Source organism: Bemisia tabaci, chromosome 9 (assembly GCF_918797505.1).
Source record: "Bemisia tabaci chromosome 9, PGI_BMITA_v3".
In the NCBI taxonomy this organism is placed as follows: Eukaryota; Metazoa; Arthropoda; class Insecta; order Hemiptera; family Aleyrodidae; genus Bemisia; species Bemisia tabaci.
In genome coordinates this window covers 17,055,846-17,074,170 of record NC_092801.1, presented here as the reverse complement: position 1 = coordinate 17,074,170, position 18,325 = coordinate 17,055,846, and the positions used below count along the sequence as shown (strand labels likewise).

General features: G+C 39.7%; 2 protein-coding genes across 10 annotated transcripts in view; both read right to left on the bottom strand.

Moving 5' to 3' along the window:
* Positions 1-18,325, bottom strand: part of LOC109035187 (uncharacterized) — a 228,893-nt gene that overhangs the window by 124,568 nt on the left and 86,000 nt on the right. The gene's annotated exons all lie outside the window — the stretch shown is intronic.
* Positions 3,040-18,325, bottom strand: part of LOC140225517 (synaptic vesicle glycoprotein 2C) — a 31,683-nt gene continuing 16,397 nt past the window's right edge. For 2 of the 3 annotated variants that reach the window (XM_072304691.1, XM_072304690.1), the window contains exons 4-8: positions 15,280-15,441; positions 12,371-12,533; positions 10,251-10,372; positions 5,890-6,128; positions 3,040-3,239 (exon numbers count right to left, since the gene is read on the bottom strand). In XM_072304691.1, the coding sequence (XP_072160792.1) occupies positions 3,057-3,239; positions 5,890-6,128; positions 10,251-10,372; positions 12,371-12,533; positions 15,280-15,441 (869 nt within the window). In that variant the 3' untranslated portion in view covers positions 3,040-3,056. The remainder of the gene's footprint in view (positions 3,240-5,889; positions 6,129-10,250; positions 10,373-12,370; positions 12,534-15,279; positions 15,442-18,325) is intronic. The other variant, XM_072304692.1, reaches the window with a different exon arrangement.

Here is an 18,325-nt window from a genome sequence, read left to right as displayed (position 1 = left end):
GTGGTTCATTTTTGCAAAACGCAATCCAAGTCTAAAATCCACGAATAAAACCAAAACGTTTCGGCTGAACTCAGCCTTCCTCAGTTGGATCAAATAGTAAAAAGGAAAATGGTAAAAACTTTGAATAATACTTGGCTGTAAAAAAAAAAAAAAAAAAAAAAAAAAAAAAAAAAAAAAAAAAATGGAAAATTTCTTTCATAACAATATTCTCGCTTTGAAAGGTACAGCCATCAGATACTATTTTAGATGTTTTACCATTTGTCTTTTTACTATAGTTTAACAAACTGAAATAATTTGCACAATCTTAGCGACATCGGAATGCTCTTGGTTCTTTGCAAAATGCAATCCACATAGTGAAGAGTTGAAAATGCAATTCAAAGAGAAAATGGAAGTCCGCATTGGTGACCATCAGGTCTTCTCGCGCTTTTTTTCAGCCAATCAGACTCCTGACGACCACTTGTTCATCTTTCGCGAAAAATAACACAGGAAATCAACACCTTACATTTTTTTTCGACTTCAGTCAATTTTTCAGCTAAAATATGTTCATGGCTGACTTCTCGAGGATTTGGCGTTTCTATGGATGTTTATTTCGTTCCACTTACTCCAAAAAACACCAAAGATCTGAATTTTTAATATTTCAATTTTCTTGCAGTCGGGTCGACGATTTTGACAGTCCCTCCAACCCTAGTGGAAGAAAATTGAAATTTCAAAAAATCAAGATCTTCGGCGTTATTTAGAGTAAAAAGAAACGTAACATACATCAATAGTAACGCCAAATCCTCAGTCGTGTCCGTTGTGAACATATTTATGCCGAAAAATTGACCGAATTCGAAAAAAAATTATGATTTTGATTTTCTGTGTTATTTTACACGAGAACTGAAAAAGTGGCTATGGGAATCTGATTGGCTGAAAAAAAGCGCGGGAAAATCTGGTGGTCAGCTGGTCATGCACCCTGCTCAATGCGGATTTTTATTTTCTCTTTATTGTAGAAACCAAGCTGAAGCATTGAAGCTCTTGTAAGTCACGAAGAGTTTCGATTCAAGTAATTTAACTTTTTTAAAATTTGGTGAGAGACATGATGGTGATTGTGCATATGGCTTTGATCTTCGAAACGAACCTCTGAGCTTGTCAGACAAAACTCTCTAAGCCGAGCAGTGGCGTGGCGTGAATTGCGATAAATCGATTGTTATGCCATTTAAACCTATGGTAAAGAATCGATTATTAAGGTGTTTGCTGCGAACACCCTGTTTATCGATCCTTTTCCATAGGTTTAAATGGCATAACAATCGATATATCGCAAAGCCCGCTACGCCACTGAAGCCGAGACTCTAAAGGAGGAGTTCACGTGAATTCGACGTTTTCCCGAACGAAGGAGCGTAATCTAATCCCAAGGTTGCAAACTGACTCAAACAATTCAATTTTTTACAAGAACATACTCGTGCTATTTTCGTCCAAAATCTTCCTAATTTTTGCAAAATATCGGCAGAAAAATCAGTGAAATTTTCAGTTAGAAATGCCTTAGATTCTCCCGGTAAACATGCAATTAGCGAGGGGAAATTTGGCAACATTGAAATATCGTCACGTTCTTTCGTGAGAGCATAACGATAAATTTCGAGAGAATTCACATTTATATCTAGTCAAACTCTTCATGGCACATCGTTAAAAATTTCCTTTCTCATGGTTACTTTTGGTTACTTTTTTTTCGGTCAGATCAACCTTTTAGTACAAACTGATTTGCGGTGGACGCACGGATCGTGAGAGTGTCATATGAGGTTTTTCCCTCTGTATTGAGATTTTTTAGCTTTATACTGAATTTTTAACGCACGTTGGCCAAAAACTCCAACATACAACCAAAAGTACTGGTTTGATGGATGTACTTGTTTGTGGAATTGTTGGTGAAATTGATCAAAATCGTAGGTTACTCTGAGGCATCTGGAGATGAAAAACGTGTCCTGCGCTGGATAAACGGACGTATTTCTGACAAACATAACTATGTGCATTATGACGTGATCCCTGTTAAACATGTATTCTTATGGGTATCAGAGATCATGTCTTAAGACACATAGTTCTGTTTGGCAGAAATACGTCCAGATGGATTACATTTTTCAAAAAGGAACCAGAAGCATTGCCATGTTGCTGAGATTATGCGCCTTCACCCTTTGCAATAAAACTACTGTAATCATACGAAAATATGAAATTTACACGGTAATTTTATTCTTAAATTTACAGTTTTTAGCGTGTAAAATAGGAAATTTTCATAGACGACCAGGTTTTTCTTCCAAGACATAGGAAGTTGCACAATCCTAGCAACATTGTAATGCTCTTGGTTCCTTTTTGCAAAATACAATCCAAATGTGCTCTTGTTCCTCTTAACGATGTCACTTATCACCAGTGGCGAGGCATGAATGATCAATAATCGATACTCCCCATTTGAGGCTGTGGTAAAGAATCGATTATTCAGTGTTCGTTGCGAACACCCTGTTGATCGATCCTTTTCCATAGGTTTGAATGACCGGCCGATCGATATATCGCAAAGCATGCCACGCTGCTGATTTCTTAAGGTGATTCGATGGACGCCATATTTTGTGTCAAAACGGCATGCGATATATCGCATCAATTGGTTCTATTTTTTTAGCTACTCGTCATTTTTCTCCAATTTTGATATCGCAATTCTGTTGTCAGGAGACTAAAGCACTCACTTACCGCAATTTTAACAAAGAAATTCGACGTAATAAAGCCGTGGTTTTTTTTAGAGAGAAAATATTGCATTCGAGTGCAGTTTCGATATCAGTATCGAATGCGATGTTTTCTCTCTAATAAAACCAGTCCTTTATTACGTTGAATTTCTTTGTTAAAATTCGTAAAAGAGTGCTTTAGTCTCCTGACAACAGAATTGCGATCTCAAAATTGGAGAAAAATGACGAGTAGCTGAAAAAATGGAACCAATTGATGCGATATATTGCATGCCGTTCTGACACAAAATATGGAGTCCATCGAATCACCTTAACCCTGTGTCGAATGCATAATTCGAAAAGCAAGCAGGTAAAAGTCTACGCTTACCCGACCATGTTCGTGAAGATGACAGTTGTGCAAAGCACTGTAGTATTGAGAACCGGAGGCTTGACCAGCTTTGAAACCTGCGACCACATTATTTCAATTTTGTACACTATTGAGGAAAGCAGTTTCTTCTGGCCAGGGCCGATCAGCTCAACTTTTTGCTTTGAATTGAACGATTTAACCTGGGAAAAAAGAGGAAAGCTAGAAAGTATCCAAATTAGTAATTTACAAACAAAGTATCCAAGTATAGTAAATTCGAAATATTGAAATTTTCAGTTCAGAGGAGTTCATCCGTTGCTGCTTCAGGAGAACTAAGAATTGCTCCATTTATTTGAAATAATTGGACGAATTATCGTTCCCTCCACTAAGAAACGTACCTCGATCGCACTTTTTCAGCATTTCCACGAAGATTTTATTTTTTTATATCGAAGGACCGTCGCACGAATTTGTCTGAGAAGTTCAACAAAGGAAGGTAAAAATCATTGAACATTTTTAAAAAATTCATGGGTCGGTCTCCCGATGAAAGAGGAAAATGGTGGTAAAAATACCGAGTCATAGCGCAATTGAGAGTGGTTTTTTCTTGCGGCACAAAAAAATAAATATGGTAACCTCTACTATAACTCTACCCGAACTTTTACATTGTGATACTATTTACTCTCTGGCAGGATCGCTATCAGTGGCGGTTGGGTGTCACAGAGCGCACAGGAGCGCTATAAGAGTGACTTGGTTGTAGTAGTAGTAGTAGTAGTAGTAGTAGTAGTAGTAGTAGTAGTAGTAGTAGTAGTAGTAGTATAGTAGTAGTAGTAGTAGTAGTAGTAGTAGTAGTAGTAGTAGTAGTAGTAGTAGTAGTCGTCGTCGTCGTCGTCGTAGCAGTAATAGTAGTAGTGGTATTAGTAGTAGTAGTAGTAGTAGTAGTAGTAGTAGTAGTAGTAGTAGTAGTAGTAGTAGTAGTAGTAGTAGTAGTAGTAGTAGTAGTAGTAGTCGTCGTCGTCGTCGTCGTCGTCGTCGTCGTCGTCGTAGCCGTAGCAGTAATAGTAGTAGTAGTATTAGTAGTAGTAGTAGTAGTAGTAGTAGTAGTAGTAGTAGTAGTAGTCGTCGTCGTAGCCGTAGTAGTAATAGTAGTAGTGAACTATTTAGTAGAAATAACCAGAATAATAGGAGTATTCACCAGAATTCTGCAGGGCCGGATTAAGGGGGTGGCAACATGAGCCGTGGCCCATGGCGGCAAATTTTGCAATTTTTTTAAATGTAGGTATAAAAGAAATCGGATTCAGAAAAAAAAAATTATCAATGAGAAAAGGGGACAAAATTTCTCTTTCCTGAGAGTATAGTAATTTCTAATTTTGTCTTTTTTCGGTAATACCTACAAGAGACAGCATCTTTAATTGGTCGAGTTAAGAGAGGATGAGGAACTAAACACGCAATTTGGCCTGGAGCTCAGCTCAGAAAAGGAATGATGACGAGGATTTGAGATGAAAAGGAAAAGCCCTCGACGCAGCGGTCGGCATGTAACACATATTAGCGCCTACAAGACTGCATGAATACTTCACCCATTGCGCCAAACACAGGAGCGGTTGGCGTGAAACGCATAGCGCCTACAAGACTGCAGAAATACTTCACGCATTGCGCCAAACACAGTGCGATCAGCGCGGCGCAGCGGCGGAGGTTAAAGTCATTATTCAACATTTAATGTTTGTCCTTTCACAATTTTTTGGTTCATTTCTCTCAAATGGAGAAGCAAAGTTCCGTGAAATTTTGCTAGGAGTGTTGACGGGGCTTTCGCAAAAAATGTATTCAACACGAGTAGGTAAACGCGCGCGTCTTATGCACCCCTCCCCCTCCGGCACGTTCACTTGATGGTTTTTATCGATGTTTCAAAACGAATGAGAAGGGGGCGGCAAAATACGGGCGGCCGATGGGCGGCAAGTAGGTAAATCCGGCCCTGGAACTCTGGTGAAAAAAAAAAATTGTGCAACAGGCCCAGGACCAATCGACCGATAAAGAAGATGAGGCAAAAATGAAGCGATCCTATTGGTGGAAGCGGGTGGTTGGAATCGACAAGGGAGTCGGCAAACTAACGAAAACCCACGAAGGACCCTTTAATTAGTCCATCATTTGCCCCCTTGGTCTGTAACCACCACCTGAATCACCAATAGGGTCGCTCCTTTTCCATTTGCCCTCTTTGTACATCACTTTGTCTACCTATCCATTTCAATAATCAGCCTGCAGCTCTGCCGTGATAATGAAGAGAGCCGTAAGTGCAAAAATGAAGTTTTGAGAAAACGGGCTCAGAAGCTTCTGACAAGATCATTTTATTGAAAGAAGCCTCCGTTCTTTGTCAAATTGCCACTAATCGTCCGGAAGACTCCTATAGAAATCGTATGGATGATTAATAATCGACTGATTTTATTTCCATTACATAAAAAGGGTATTTTTCATTTTCATGCTAGGTTAGTATTTGGCAAAACAGCCGTAAGTGCTATACATATCTTCTGCGTGCTTTCGTGGTTGCGTTTTGGACGCACAACAAACACATTTTCAGGTTAGAAATTGGCAGAAGAGGGCGGCACTTTACTGGAAAGCACTGTTTTCATTGGCTCTCATGCATCTACGGAGTACGGCTGTCTTGAAAAAAAACTGTGTCATTTTTTGTGCACTTACGGCTTTTACATACGTCTCGTTTTCATTAAATTAGGATGAATTTTGCTGTTTTAGCTGTCTCAATATCTGTAATTTCATCTAAGAGTTTAGACGGATTTTGAAGAAAACTCGATTTCGAAGATTTTGCACGGCTCTCTTCGCTATCACGGTGGAGCTGAGACCGGAACTTACCGGGAAACTGGCCCTGTCTTTGCCGGTATTCATTTCGAACATCTTTGAGATAACGTGGAGACATTCCTCGTGGAGGGATTTCGTGAAGAGGAATCGAGGGCTCTCAGGCATGAGGGACAGGAGCACCGCGCTGAGAAGGCTCGGTACAGCCATGCACGCCACCAGCAGTCGCCACGAGTTGAACTCCCATTTGTCGATTTTGTAACTCATCTTGATCGGTAGGACCGTCATTGCAACCACTGCGAAAAAAAATAAAGGATCAGACTGAATGTCAGGTAAATGTACCAAAAGCCGATAACCGATACCACAAGTTCCGATACTCGGATTATCGTTTTGCATAGTTCATATTCTTTTGTTATATTCCGTACGACTTATTTATTTTTAATCCTCGTATAAAAACCACCAATTTGCTAAATACAATTCTAGCTGGAGCGCACTTCAACTATGCATTCACGACTGCTAAAATGTCAAAGGAAATCGACAAAGCTAGCTTGAATGAAGGGTATTTCCATTTGAATCTTCCGTCACATTCTTACGGCGCAATGATACAACTATTTGAACTCTCCGGAATGCGTGAGGTATCACGCCGCATTTGAAGGCGTTTTCAAGACAGCCAAGTTTCGATATCAGGGTTGTAGTTTTGCAAGAAATTGGAGCACAAAATCAATAGAATGACTGATTTTACGAGCTAATGCAACTCAATAAATTTGTGTTTTATTTGACTAAAGCGTTAGAAAACAGTTCGGTCAGAAATTTAAATCAACCTACGGTCCATTATAAACTTCGTAACACAGAAGCCAGGAGCTAAAGCTTGCAGAAAATATGCCTTACGTCAATGATTGCTTCGGGATCATCGAATCGGATCACTGGTGGATTGAACTGATAGAAACGAATCAATGATAAAATGGATGAAAGGAAGCCAACCTTTGTTGGTTCTCATAAAATCTCAGTCAAAGCGTTGAATAAAATCTACTTAATATTTCTTCTCAGGTTTTTTTTTTTTTTTTTTTTTTTTTTTAATACATGTATTTGTTCAGGTAGGCGTGTGTGTTTCTAAACAACCCTTTAAAAAAAGATTACCTAAAATTTTGTAAAGCCAAAAGCCTAAGGAATCTTTCCCCGGAAAAAGTGAACCACCTGTTGAAGCCGCCAGTGGATTTCATGAGGCTTTAAAAATATCGGGAGGCGACCTGAGAAATTTTTACGACTTCGACGGGAGCGGAGGCGAGAGCTAGTATTATAATACGCCAGAGCAAGCAGAGTAGTCACTACTCTGAACTCTTTACTAAAGAAACATCTTTAATCGTTCATATCGGAAATATAAAAGCACGCGACGCTGGCCTCGTCTCAAAGACGCGATTCCGAGCATTGGAGATGGGCGTGAATGGTCGATTATCGATATTTCCCCATTTGAAGCTATGGAAAAGAATAGATTTTTAAGGTGTTCGTCGCAAACACTCTCTTTACAGATCCTTTTCTACAGGTTTAAATGGCAGATCAATCGATGTATCGCAAAGCACACGACGCGACGCCGCAGATTCCGAGGCGTCGCAACGCGTCGGTCATTTTCATCGGTCAGTTCTCGCAAATCTACCGTGCGAAAGAAAAAAGTTGCACGAGTATTCAGGCGTTGCAAAATTTATCATATTTAATTTAATAATAATAAGTGTATGGGCGGTCGTTAAGGGCAAATATCTGCCCTATTCTGGATTTCTGGAACTCCAGTTATTCTCGACAGAAAGTCCACATACGTTAGGAAATCACCAGATTGTTTTTTAGTACGAGGTATATCGCCATGATTACGGACATGAAGACCAAAGTTGGTCATTTCCGGGGTTTCCAAGGTTTTCCTAGTTTAATGTCGATTTTCGACCAGAGCGCCTGCTGGTAACCGGCCAAAAGCTGTCGCTTCCGAGAAGAAGGAACGTAACTGCATTCGAATGTTGCTAAACTCTCTCCAACAATTTAAGTTTTTTACAGATAAATGATATGCTATTGTTGTGAAAAAGACTGATTTACGATGGAAATCGGAGAAAAAAATTGTGAAATTTTCAACTCGAAGTGCCCAAAAATTTCCTGGTGAAAGTATAGTTTGAGAGCAGACATTTTGCCACATGGAAATGTAAATACGTTCTTTCCTGGGGGGGGGGGGGGGGCGACAATTTTGGTTACTTTTTTCTTACTTTAACGGAAAGACAATTAATTTAAAATTAGATATTGCGTAGCGCCGTAGTGCGCAAGGATTGGATGGAACGACTCTTCTTGCGAAATGCTCTCACCTACGCCGAAGTTTTGTTTTTGAAGCGGGGAGCTAAAAGGACATACATTTCTTACGCAGATTGTGAAGTTACGAGAGCATTTTAGACCTCGGCAATGCGTTCATCGTGATGTTTGGGGCATTTTCCATTAGAAACAACTCTTATTGTAGCTCTGGCGAAAGTTTGCAACAGGTCCATACCCATAGTTTTTCTTAAAAGTGAATATTTTATCCATTGTTTGGCACTCTTCAAATACTCATTAGACGTTTTTCTGTAAAAAAAAGCAGTTGCGTCTTCAGGACGTGTCGCCTAATTGTTTGCAAAATTTCACGGCGAAATTTTCCGCGCAGCGTCTACCCACACAGATCACACGTGATCGGTAGTCATACCGATGCAACGCGCACTTTTTTTATAAAACGTGAATGTCGGATGTTTTTGCGTGACGTCATGGTCTCACGGTGCATCCAAACAACGGACAAAAAGTCAACCTCGCTGATTTTCTTTGCCTCGTGCACATGACGCATCTGTGAGTTGATGACGGTCATACAAACGACGGTAATGTAGCATCGCGTCCAAGATCTTCGACTCCATGCTCACTTTGATGAGGAATAGTTTTTTTGAAAAGTCAAAATGAGCATAGCGTCCAAAATTCGTGATGAGCAGATATTTGCTGATATTAGACGAGGATATAGTCCAAAAATTCATCCATACAACTTTGGTGAGGTAAATATGAAGAAAATTTGTTCTTGTAGAAATTGTGAATCCGGCGAACAGGCATACCAAATATTTAAGGAGTGGCATTCAAATGTTTTGTCCATTAGATAGTTCTAAAACTTGTGGCATAAGTTTCCCGAATATTCCTGGATCGGCATGCCGATTTGGACCGCACCTTTTTGCCCTCAGGAAAAGGGGAGTGAGGATCGATAAAAATGGCAAAACGTATGATTGCCGGTCCCGGAGCACCCGGAATTTTTTTTGTGCAAAATGGTCCAGGGGCCAGTATTCGCATGTCGAATTTAGCTGAAGATAGGAATTAGAAATGTTCGAAAAGAAATTAGCGCCATCTGGATGAGATATTCGTGACTACTGTTGGATGCAAACGACGAGAAGTTCGAGATGAGAGTAGATCTTTGAACCTGCTTGACATTCCAAGTCACGGGCAATTTTGCGGCACGCAGAATTTTAATGTCGCGCGGTATAATTTCTCCGCTTTGTTTCTGCGGGTTTTGTTTGTTTTGGCGGCGCTTCCGGGCGTTTGTTTTTCCAGGCGCCTCCAAGTCCGTATTTCGCTTAATTTCGCACGACACCGTTACTTCGTGTGACGTTGCAAATTTTACCGTCGCTCCTCCGAATCGATCGAACATCCAAGATGAGTATCAAGACAGCAGACATTTTTATTGGCATATCAATGGCTACCCAAGTACCATTTTTCATCAGAAAAATCGCGATATTTTGAAATTAAGTCGCGATTCTTTTAAAAAAAAATTGGATTTATAATTGGATTGCATTTTGCAAGACGGAACCACAAGCATTCCAACTTCGTTAAGATTCTGTAACTTTTTTACCTTGCAAATATAAACTGATCATCGATAAAAATTTTATCTTTACTCCCAATAAACTATAAATTCAATACGAAAATTACTTTAGTTAATTTTTTGCAAGGTCTTGGTAATTTTATTGTGAGGAATATAAGTTGCACGATCCTAGCAACATTGGAAATGCTCTTGGTTCTTTTTTGCAAAATGCAATCCAATTTGACTTTGATGCTCATTCTAAGTATCTATGTTCTGAAACAAGTAGATGAAATGAATTTAGGAAACAACAATAATTGCTAACCGTAAGTGCTTGTTGAAACATTTCAATCATAGGTACTCATTGTAGAAACCTCTAATCATCGACAGTCTGTAATGACCAAAGCCACGAATTTGATCTGTCAGGCGGTGTTGCCATTTTTCGGAGCATTCGTCGGATTATTCCTTATGTTCCTGCGTAAAATAGGCGGATTTTTTTGTGCAATCAGATCGACACCGCTCCCGGCGGTCGATTATGTGGAGTGTTATCAAACATTCTACAACTCAAACAAAGCGCTACTTGAGCGTTTACCTGGCAAAATCAACGTTGACAGAGTCATCGCCAAAGCGACGAAGCAAATCACTTTTGCTCGCTTCCTCTCGCTATAAAATTCGCCTAAGTACGTGTAGATCAGAGACATGGGGCCACCAATTCTGGAAACAGGGGTTTGATTCAATTATTAAATTTATCTTATAAAAAAATCTGAAACATATTTTAAAACAAGTCAAGTGGAAATGAACGGTTATGTATTTTTGTGAAATTAGATGGTATCTAATGTAAGACTGCGTAGACTAGAGGTGGGGTACACTGACAAAAAATTCTCGGCGTTTTTACCAAGGTCCGTTGGTACCTTTACCATCTCACTTTTTTACCGATTATTGGTAATTTTACCAAGACAGACCGGTAAACTTACTTAAAAACCGGTATTTTTACTGTTTTTTTTCAGGTAAGAATACAACTTTTATTGGTAATCAATTCCCGGTAACTTTGCCATTTTATCTCGGTATTTCTACCACAGTCGATAAAAAATATTGGCGTTTTTAGCAAGGTCCAGTGAAATTACGGAGAAAGTTCAATAATTTTACCGAGATTTCTCGGTAAAACTACCAATTCCATAAATGGTAATTTTACCAAGAAAAAACTGGGATCAAATAGAACCCTGAATTCTTGGTAATATTACCATTTTCTTAGTAAATACACCGAGATTTTTCTTTCAGTGTGGGGTATCGATTTAAGGCGGACTGTTTTTTGCCTTACCCTGAATTTCCTCAACTTTACGATTTTTTGCTCATTGAACATCTATATTTTACGGAATGCTTCATAACTTGGTCACTTCCGGTCTCTTCGCGGTGACCTAAACGTGCGGGTCTAGCTGGAGGCCGATTTTGGGGGAAACTACGAATATTTTGGCATTAGACGCCAAACCTGCAAAAATATTATTTTTCACCAAAATTGGCCTACAGACCCAAGTTTAGTCCAGTATCAGGTCCGGAAAGATACTGAAAATGAGCAAATTATGATGCATCCCGTTTAAAGTAGACTATCAAAAAGCGAAACATCGTAGAATTGAGTAAATTCTGTGTTGGCTCAATAACGGACCCTATCGATACCTTTCCTTTCAATAATTTCAAAATTAAAAGAAAATAATATGTTCCATTCAAACTCAATTTTACCGTTCAAAGTTCTAAATATGATTTTTAATTGCAATAGTGAAAAAAAAAATTTCCATTACTCAAAAAAGTATTGTTAGCTCTCTTTTTTGGCTGAGGTCATTTAGACTCCAAAGCCTTAAGTTTTAAGTTAAAAAAGGAAATCAAATTGAATTGCGTTGTGCAAACACCCCCAAAGTCGATTCTTCGAATTTTTTGTGTTAATTATACTATTAAAATTCAATGTAATCATGGAATGAAGCGGTGCGAAGACTCGTTATGGGATCGCGATAACCCTGAGACGAGTATTCACACCAATTTTATGGTTGTAAATCACCTTTAAAAGTATTTAACCCCCCCCCCCCCAACTCAGTACTGGAAAAATGGACATTAGCGGCTATTCGACTATATATTCAATTTTGTTCATTAGCACAGGAATAATTTCCGTTTTGATCAATGGGAGTGTATCTATGTATGCCGGAAGGAAGGATGCACGATTTATTGCACAAATGAAATGAATCAAAAGGACAAAAGGGTTATTTGCCACGGTGCACCGTCAAAAGTTTATCAGTTTATACAAAAATTGGAGGAACTTATGTTAAAAGGAGCTATGTTGCACGCAAACTACATACACACAGGGTGGTACAGGGGAAAACGACCTGTCTGCAGGAGCGTGTTCTATGGGTCAAAATAAGACTTTTTTGTTGTATTAAGTTTTTTCCAAAAGTGCCTCCGGTTGGAGCCACGCCCCCCCCCCCCCCAATTTGGAAAGTAAATCGTTTTTCCTGAATTTTCACAACGGTTGTGAGCCAAATCTCATGAAAATTTGGACTCTCCTGTACTTTTATGCCCAGAATTCACAAATGATCTACAAAAAATCGAAATCTCAATATAAAGAGGGTGTTTGGGGGTGTTCCGGCTCCTGCACTCTGGCCGTTTAACCCTGAATCATCCTGTATAGTTCCTTCTAGCACAAATCCATTCAAATATAAGCGTACTCACATGAAGCCACTGAGGAACCTGAGAACAATGAAGGTAGAAAAATTATGTGACAAACTAGACAACAGGAGAAGAACTCCATCAAGGAACATCCCAGGAACCAGAATCCTCTTCCGGCCAAAAGTGTCAGCTAACGCTCCCCAGAAGAAGCAACTTGAAATTGTACCTGTGAGGATTAAAAAGCAATATCCTAATGGCAGTGGTTTTTGAGTTTTCGCGAAATAATTTTTTAAGGTTGTTGGGGATTGCCTCGCTAAATCCAGCTCGCACTGGAAAAAAAAAACGCATTGGATCTAGAGTCCAGACTCTTGAAAACATTGACAAGAAAAAATACTCTTGATTCAATCGGATTTTTGCTTGAATCAAAACGAAATCCGCTGAAATGAAGAGGCTTGGTTCTTGATTCGCAAGCTAAATTCTGATTGAATCGAGAGTACTTTTTCTTGTCGATGTTTTTAAGAGTCTGGACTCTAGATCCATCTCTAGCTCTGTTTTTTTTCCAGTGCGAGGTCTTGTAACTTAACTAGATTGGATTTTGCAGAAAGAATACTATTTTTGGCTCAATTCAGGAGCATTATACGTACAATTAGTTTCCCTATGCAGGTAGGTGCCTCTATCAGTGACGAGGCGTAAATGATCAATTTATCGACATTTCCTCATTTGAAGCTATGGTAAAGAATCGATTATTAACGTGTTAGTTGCGAACACCCTGTTTCTCGATCCTTTTCCATAGGTTTAAACAGCAGATCAATCGATAAATCGCAAAGCACGCCACGCTACCGGCCTCTACAGACGAGGCAGAATTATAGTTCCCTATTGCGTGATTCTTTCTAGCTAGCTAAACATAATCACAGCAAGATCTCTGCATGCAAGTTGGGAAAAGTGACTTCGCGCATCTTTGATTGTAAAATTTCGAATAAACACGCATGTGTGATTAATTTTTTAACAGCAATGCTGTTTACTAATTTAATTCAATTTTTACCAATAGAATTGAAAGGCTAAGCGGACAAGGCGCATGAGTACAGTTTTTGCCACTTCGAGAAATACGTGTTTGAAGTTCCGAAATTACATGTATCCTCATAGCGGAGAGAAAGTTCAAATTGACATTTTGATGCTTTATTACGAATTGTTTACAGTACATTTATTAAGACTAGTTTTATTTAAAATCATTAAAATCATCATTTTTTAAAAAAAAAAAAAACTGTACATATGCAACCTGTCTTTCGAGCCTCTCACTTATAGTTCCTAAATGCGTGATTCACTCTAACTAATTTACCATAAGCACAGTAAGGTCTCTGAAGGTTTCAGGACATTTCATCAACGATTTTTTGTCCGCGCACCTGTTTTGTCCAGTGGTTTACGTCCACGCGTAAAATAAGCAACAGTGACTTGGTTCAAGCGTTATATTTTAGTCCGTATGTAAAATTATGTTGACAATACCGAAATCAGAAAATTGAGAGAGAGGGAAATGTTGTTATGGTAACTCATTTTTTGAATGAAATTTTACTTTCTTATTTTGATTCATCTTTTCAAATTGTCATTGGTAAATACTTGGTTTTATTTCTATCCTTAAAATTCTTAACACAGAATATACCTTATATATCTTTATTCTCTTTCTTCTTCGTATTCTTCTTCTTGATGAAAATATTACTTCATTTTAAAAACTTTAAATTTTTAAAATCTGGCAAATATTTGTAAAACCTTTCCCAAGCGATGGCAACGATATTAATCTAAATTAGTCGTAGTTGTGTTGAAAGGAACTATATAAAAATGAATAAAACGGGGCAAAACCAAGAAGCACGCAATCTTTGTTTTTAACCCATTTCTACATCGATCTTTTAGAGACAAATAAGTCCAATTTTGAGAGTTTGGTTGCGCGTGTACCACGCTGTAGCGCAGTAAAAACACAAAATATAAAAGAAAAAATTAACGTTCTCAGGAGATTTTAAAGTTTGATACGAAACTGCCTTAATATTTATAAGTCACACATTATATTTTCCTTCAATACATATTTTCCCCATCAATTTAAATGAGAATAATCTATGCAGAGTATGCAAACATTTCAAAATCATGAATTGAGAAACGTTGACCCCGCGAGTTTAAATATTCGAGCCATACGTAGTGCGGAGCGGCACGCGCACTGGCCCCTTCAAACATAACAGGGATACTTCACGCATTGCGCAATGCGCGAAGTATCCCTGTTAGGTTTGTAGGCGCCAATGCGCGTGTCACGCTGATCGCCCTCGCCCGCCATGGCGCGGCGTTTCAAGAAACTACTTCACAACAGAGGTGTTGCACAGTATCGCATGGGACGTAAAACACTAGAGTGCCTGTATAGGGAGAGTAGCGACAGATCGGTTCATTGAGGGCTTAGGGCCCAAAAGTGCAGCCACCCTTCTGAGCAACTTCTAACACACAAAATTTCACTGCCAGCCTACAGATTTCAATTCTAACCAAGATGGCTAAGAATGTACATAAATGAGCGTTCTTTCGCAAAAATAAGTAAATTTATGCAAAAAGTAAACCAAATACATGCTTTCTAAACGACGGTTCGTAACAATTGTATTTGTAAATCGCTCCGGACATTCGAAATTCATAGGTTGGCTGCCCTTTTGGGCCCTAACTTTATTCGCGGAGGCATCGGTGAAGGCCTGATGGACTTTCGGAGTTTCAGATCTGTCGCTACTCTCCCTATACAGGTACTCTATAAAACACTAGAAAAAACAGGTGTGCAGACGAAAAATCGTTGAAGAAATGTCCTATAACCGTCTCTGAAAGTTGGGATACATGACTTTGTACCCCTTCGAGTGTAAGGATTTTGAACAAACCCGCACATGTGTTCAATTTTTTCACAGGAATGTTTTCTATTAATTTACTGTGCACTGTTCTTTAAAAGCATTAAATGGACGGACCTGCTAAAAATACTGCATGTATGAGCCCGATTTTCTCCGAATTCATATCGAAAACGGCGCTTGCGGTGGGGGCGATGTAGCCCCCTAAATTTACGTCGAAGCCGCATGACATCAGCGTGAACCCGCATATAAATGTGATCAGGTGGTGAAACCGGCCGACCCCTGAAACAGAAACAATCGCCACGATGAAGAGATATAGACGGATTTAAGGCGAATCTTCAGTAGTTTATTAAGGTTAAGTTAAAAGTTAGCCGGCTAGGTTGGCCTAGCGGTCACCACGTCCGACTCTAGACCAATAGGTCCTGGGTTCGAATCCTGGTGGTGGCGACAAATTTTCACGGAACTGACGAGTGGATCCGCAGAAACAGATTCTACTCGGCCGTGATCCCTGAAATTTTGAAAAGCCTGGAGCATAGATGTACCAGTCCCCTGATGTCTACGGACGATAAAATAACGTCTGTAGATGGCTGTAGGTTTCTAAAATGGAATATAAATCTGTAATAAATCTGCCAAATAAATCTGCAAAAATAAAAAATAAAAATAAAAGTTAACGGTTAGGTCGTCTTTAACTTGTTGTATTCGTCTCATGCAAAATACAAAATCAGCAGGCTGATTGTTGAAATTGGTAGACAAAGCTATAGACAAAGAAGATCAAAGGGATATGGATGGATCCTGATGGTGGACACGGGTGGTTCCAATGGTCACGCCGAGAGATCTACAAACGCTTTGGGTCTTTTTAGACCTCATCAGTAAATCAAACTCCACCGCGTTTACCATCAATTCAGGCCACATTTTTAGTGTTTTCTCTGGTCTTTTCGGAAGCCAGGTGTACATTGAGACGCGGTCGGTCGTCCTAACTTTTGGCTATTTCAAATTATAGGGTAATCCAAATACCGCACCGGCTACACTTCTGCCGTGCTAAGGAAGAACGCCGTATGAGCCTTCCGACGTTGCCGAATTCCCTTCGATAAAAACCGAATTCGCAGGGAAAATTGTGAATATTCTTTCTCAAATTGTTCAGACAATTCCGTACGCATTTTTAACCTAAAATATCTAGAAATTGAAAAGAAAACTGTGCATGAATGTCGTCAAAAATCCGTGCATTATCAAAGGAAATTTGGCAACTATCGAATTTCATACGGCGTTCTTCCTTACTGCGGCAGATTTGGCCATGCGCGTAACGTGAATCTGAGGTGTCCTTGACCCCCGCTTCTTTTGTCAACCTGACCGTGTCCCCTGTCCGCACAACGGAAGCACCGAGGCCTGTCTCTAGTGCCCGTCTGTCACCAGTACAGGGAACAGTGGCGTGGCGTGCTTTGCGATATATCGATTGATCTGGCATTTAAACCTATGGAAAAGGATCGATAAACAGGGTGTTCGCAACGAACACCTTAATAATCGATTCTTTATCATAGCTTCAAATGGGGAAATATCGATAGTCGACCATTCACGCCTCGCCACTGTTAGGGAAAGAGGATGAATCATACCTCCGTGCTAAGGAAAAACAACGTTTACACAATCGAATGCTGCCAAATCTACTGTAATATAATATTAGTTCTCTGGGAAACTAGAAAAAACAGTAAAAAACGGTTAGAAAATGTATGTGACAAGGTGGAAAAACGGTATTGGGTCCACATCATTTCGCGGGGAAAACAAAGCCGAGAAGTTTCCAAAAATGGAGATGTTGCATGTGTGAGGGATTTGCGATTTGACTGTTGTTTCTTAGGTAAAAGTTCGCGAGAAACACGATGGTGCCTCTGGTTTTCTCTGAAATCAACTCCCAAACGCAAAAAAAGCTCTCAAAGTGAGGCCAAAATGGAGGGGATATCCCGCCCTACCCTGAGAGTCCACCTCTACATCAAAACAAACTCTCCATGCAAAGATAGGGAGCAAATACATTAGCAGGGTTGCCGTGTTTTCAGTTATGGAGTCCCCAAATGAAGTGGCAGCCCTGTCAATGTATTTGCTCCCTATCTTTGCATGGAGAGTTTGTCTTGATGTAGACGTGGACCCTCAGGGTAGGGCGGGATATCCCCTCCATTTTGGCTTCAACTTGAGAGCTTTTTTTGCGTTTGGGGTTTGATTTCAGAGAAAACCAGAGGCACCATCGTGTTTCTCGCGAACTTTTACATAAGAAACAACAGTCAAATCGCAAATCCTTCACACATGCATTGCATCATCTCCATTACAATTAGAGTCAAAAAAAAATTTACTCTAATGAGTACCAGTACGAAACTGAGGAAAACCGCTCTGGGAAACTTTTTAATAATATTTCACTCGATTTTTCGAGAATTTTATTCTCGATTTGATCAATAATTTCTGGACTTCTGGAGTTGCCGAGGAAAATATTCATAACATTTCCTCCATGATAAATATCTTTATAGGATAAATTTGGCAACATTCGAATGTTCATATGGCGTTTTTTCTTAGCACGGTACCATGACCCTCAGTGTCATTACATTTCGGATCACATTCCTTCCGAAATGTTTCAAGGTGGATCGTCAATTTTCGTGGACCATTGAATTTTCTGTCAGAACAGAGCTGTGTCTGGTCTTCCCTATCGTAATAGCGACCTTTAAAAACCTATTTTTGCAAACTGTTAAAAATATATTTCAGGTAACCCTATAGGCGTAGGCAGATCAATTTTGTGGGGCTGACCTGTTCCTCGCTTTTCCTTGATCTCCCTGATTCGGAGAGGGTTTCGGAAGGGCGCACTATGGTCCAAAACTCAAGAATAGGAAGAAATAAGTCGGATAATAACTAAAAGATCACACAATTTTCGTAACTGATGTTTTTTGAGTCGCTAATTTCGAATTTGATGTCTAAATGCCTACATTTTAACACCCTGACCTATTAAATATGGGCAAGTTTATGGCACGCTGCGGCGCGGCGCGGCGTGCTGCCAGCTCGAAACGCGTACTGACGCCTACAAACCTAAGGGGATACTTCAAGCATTGCGCAATGCGTGAAGTATCCCCTTAGGTTTGTAGGCGTCAGTGCGCGTCTTGCGCTGGCAGCACGCCGCGTGGAAAATTCTAGAAAATTG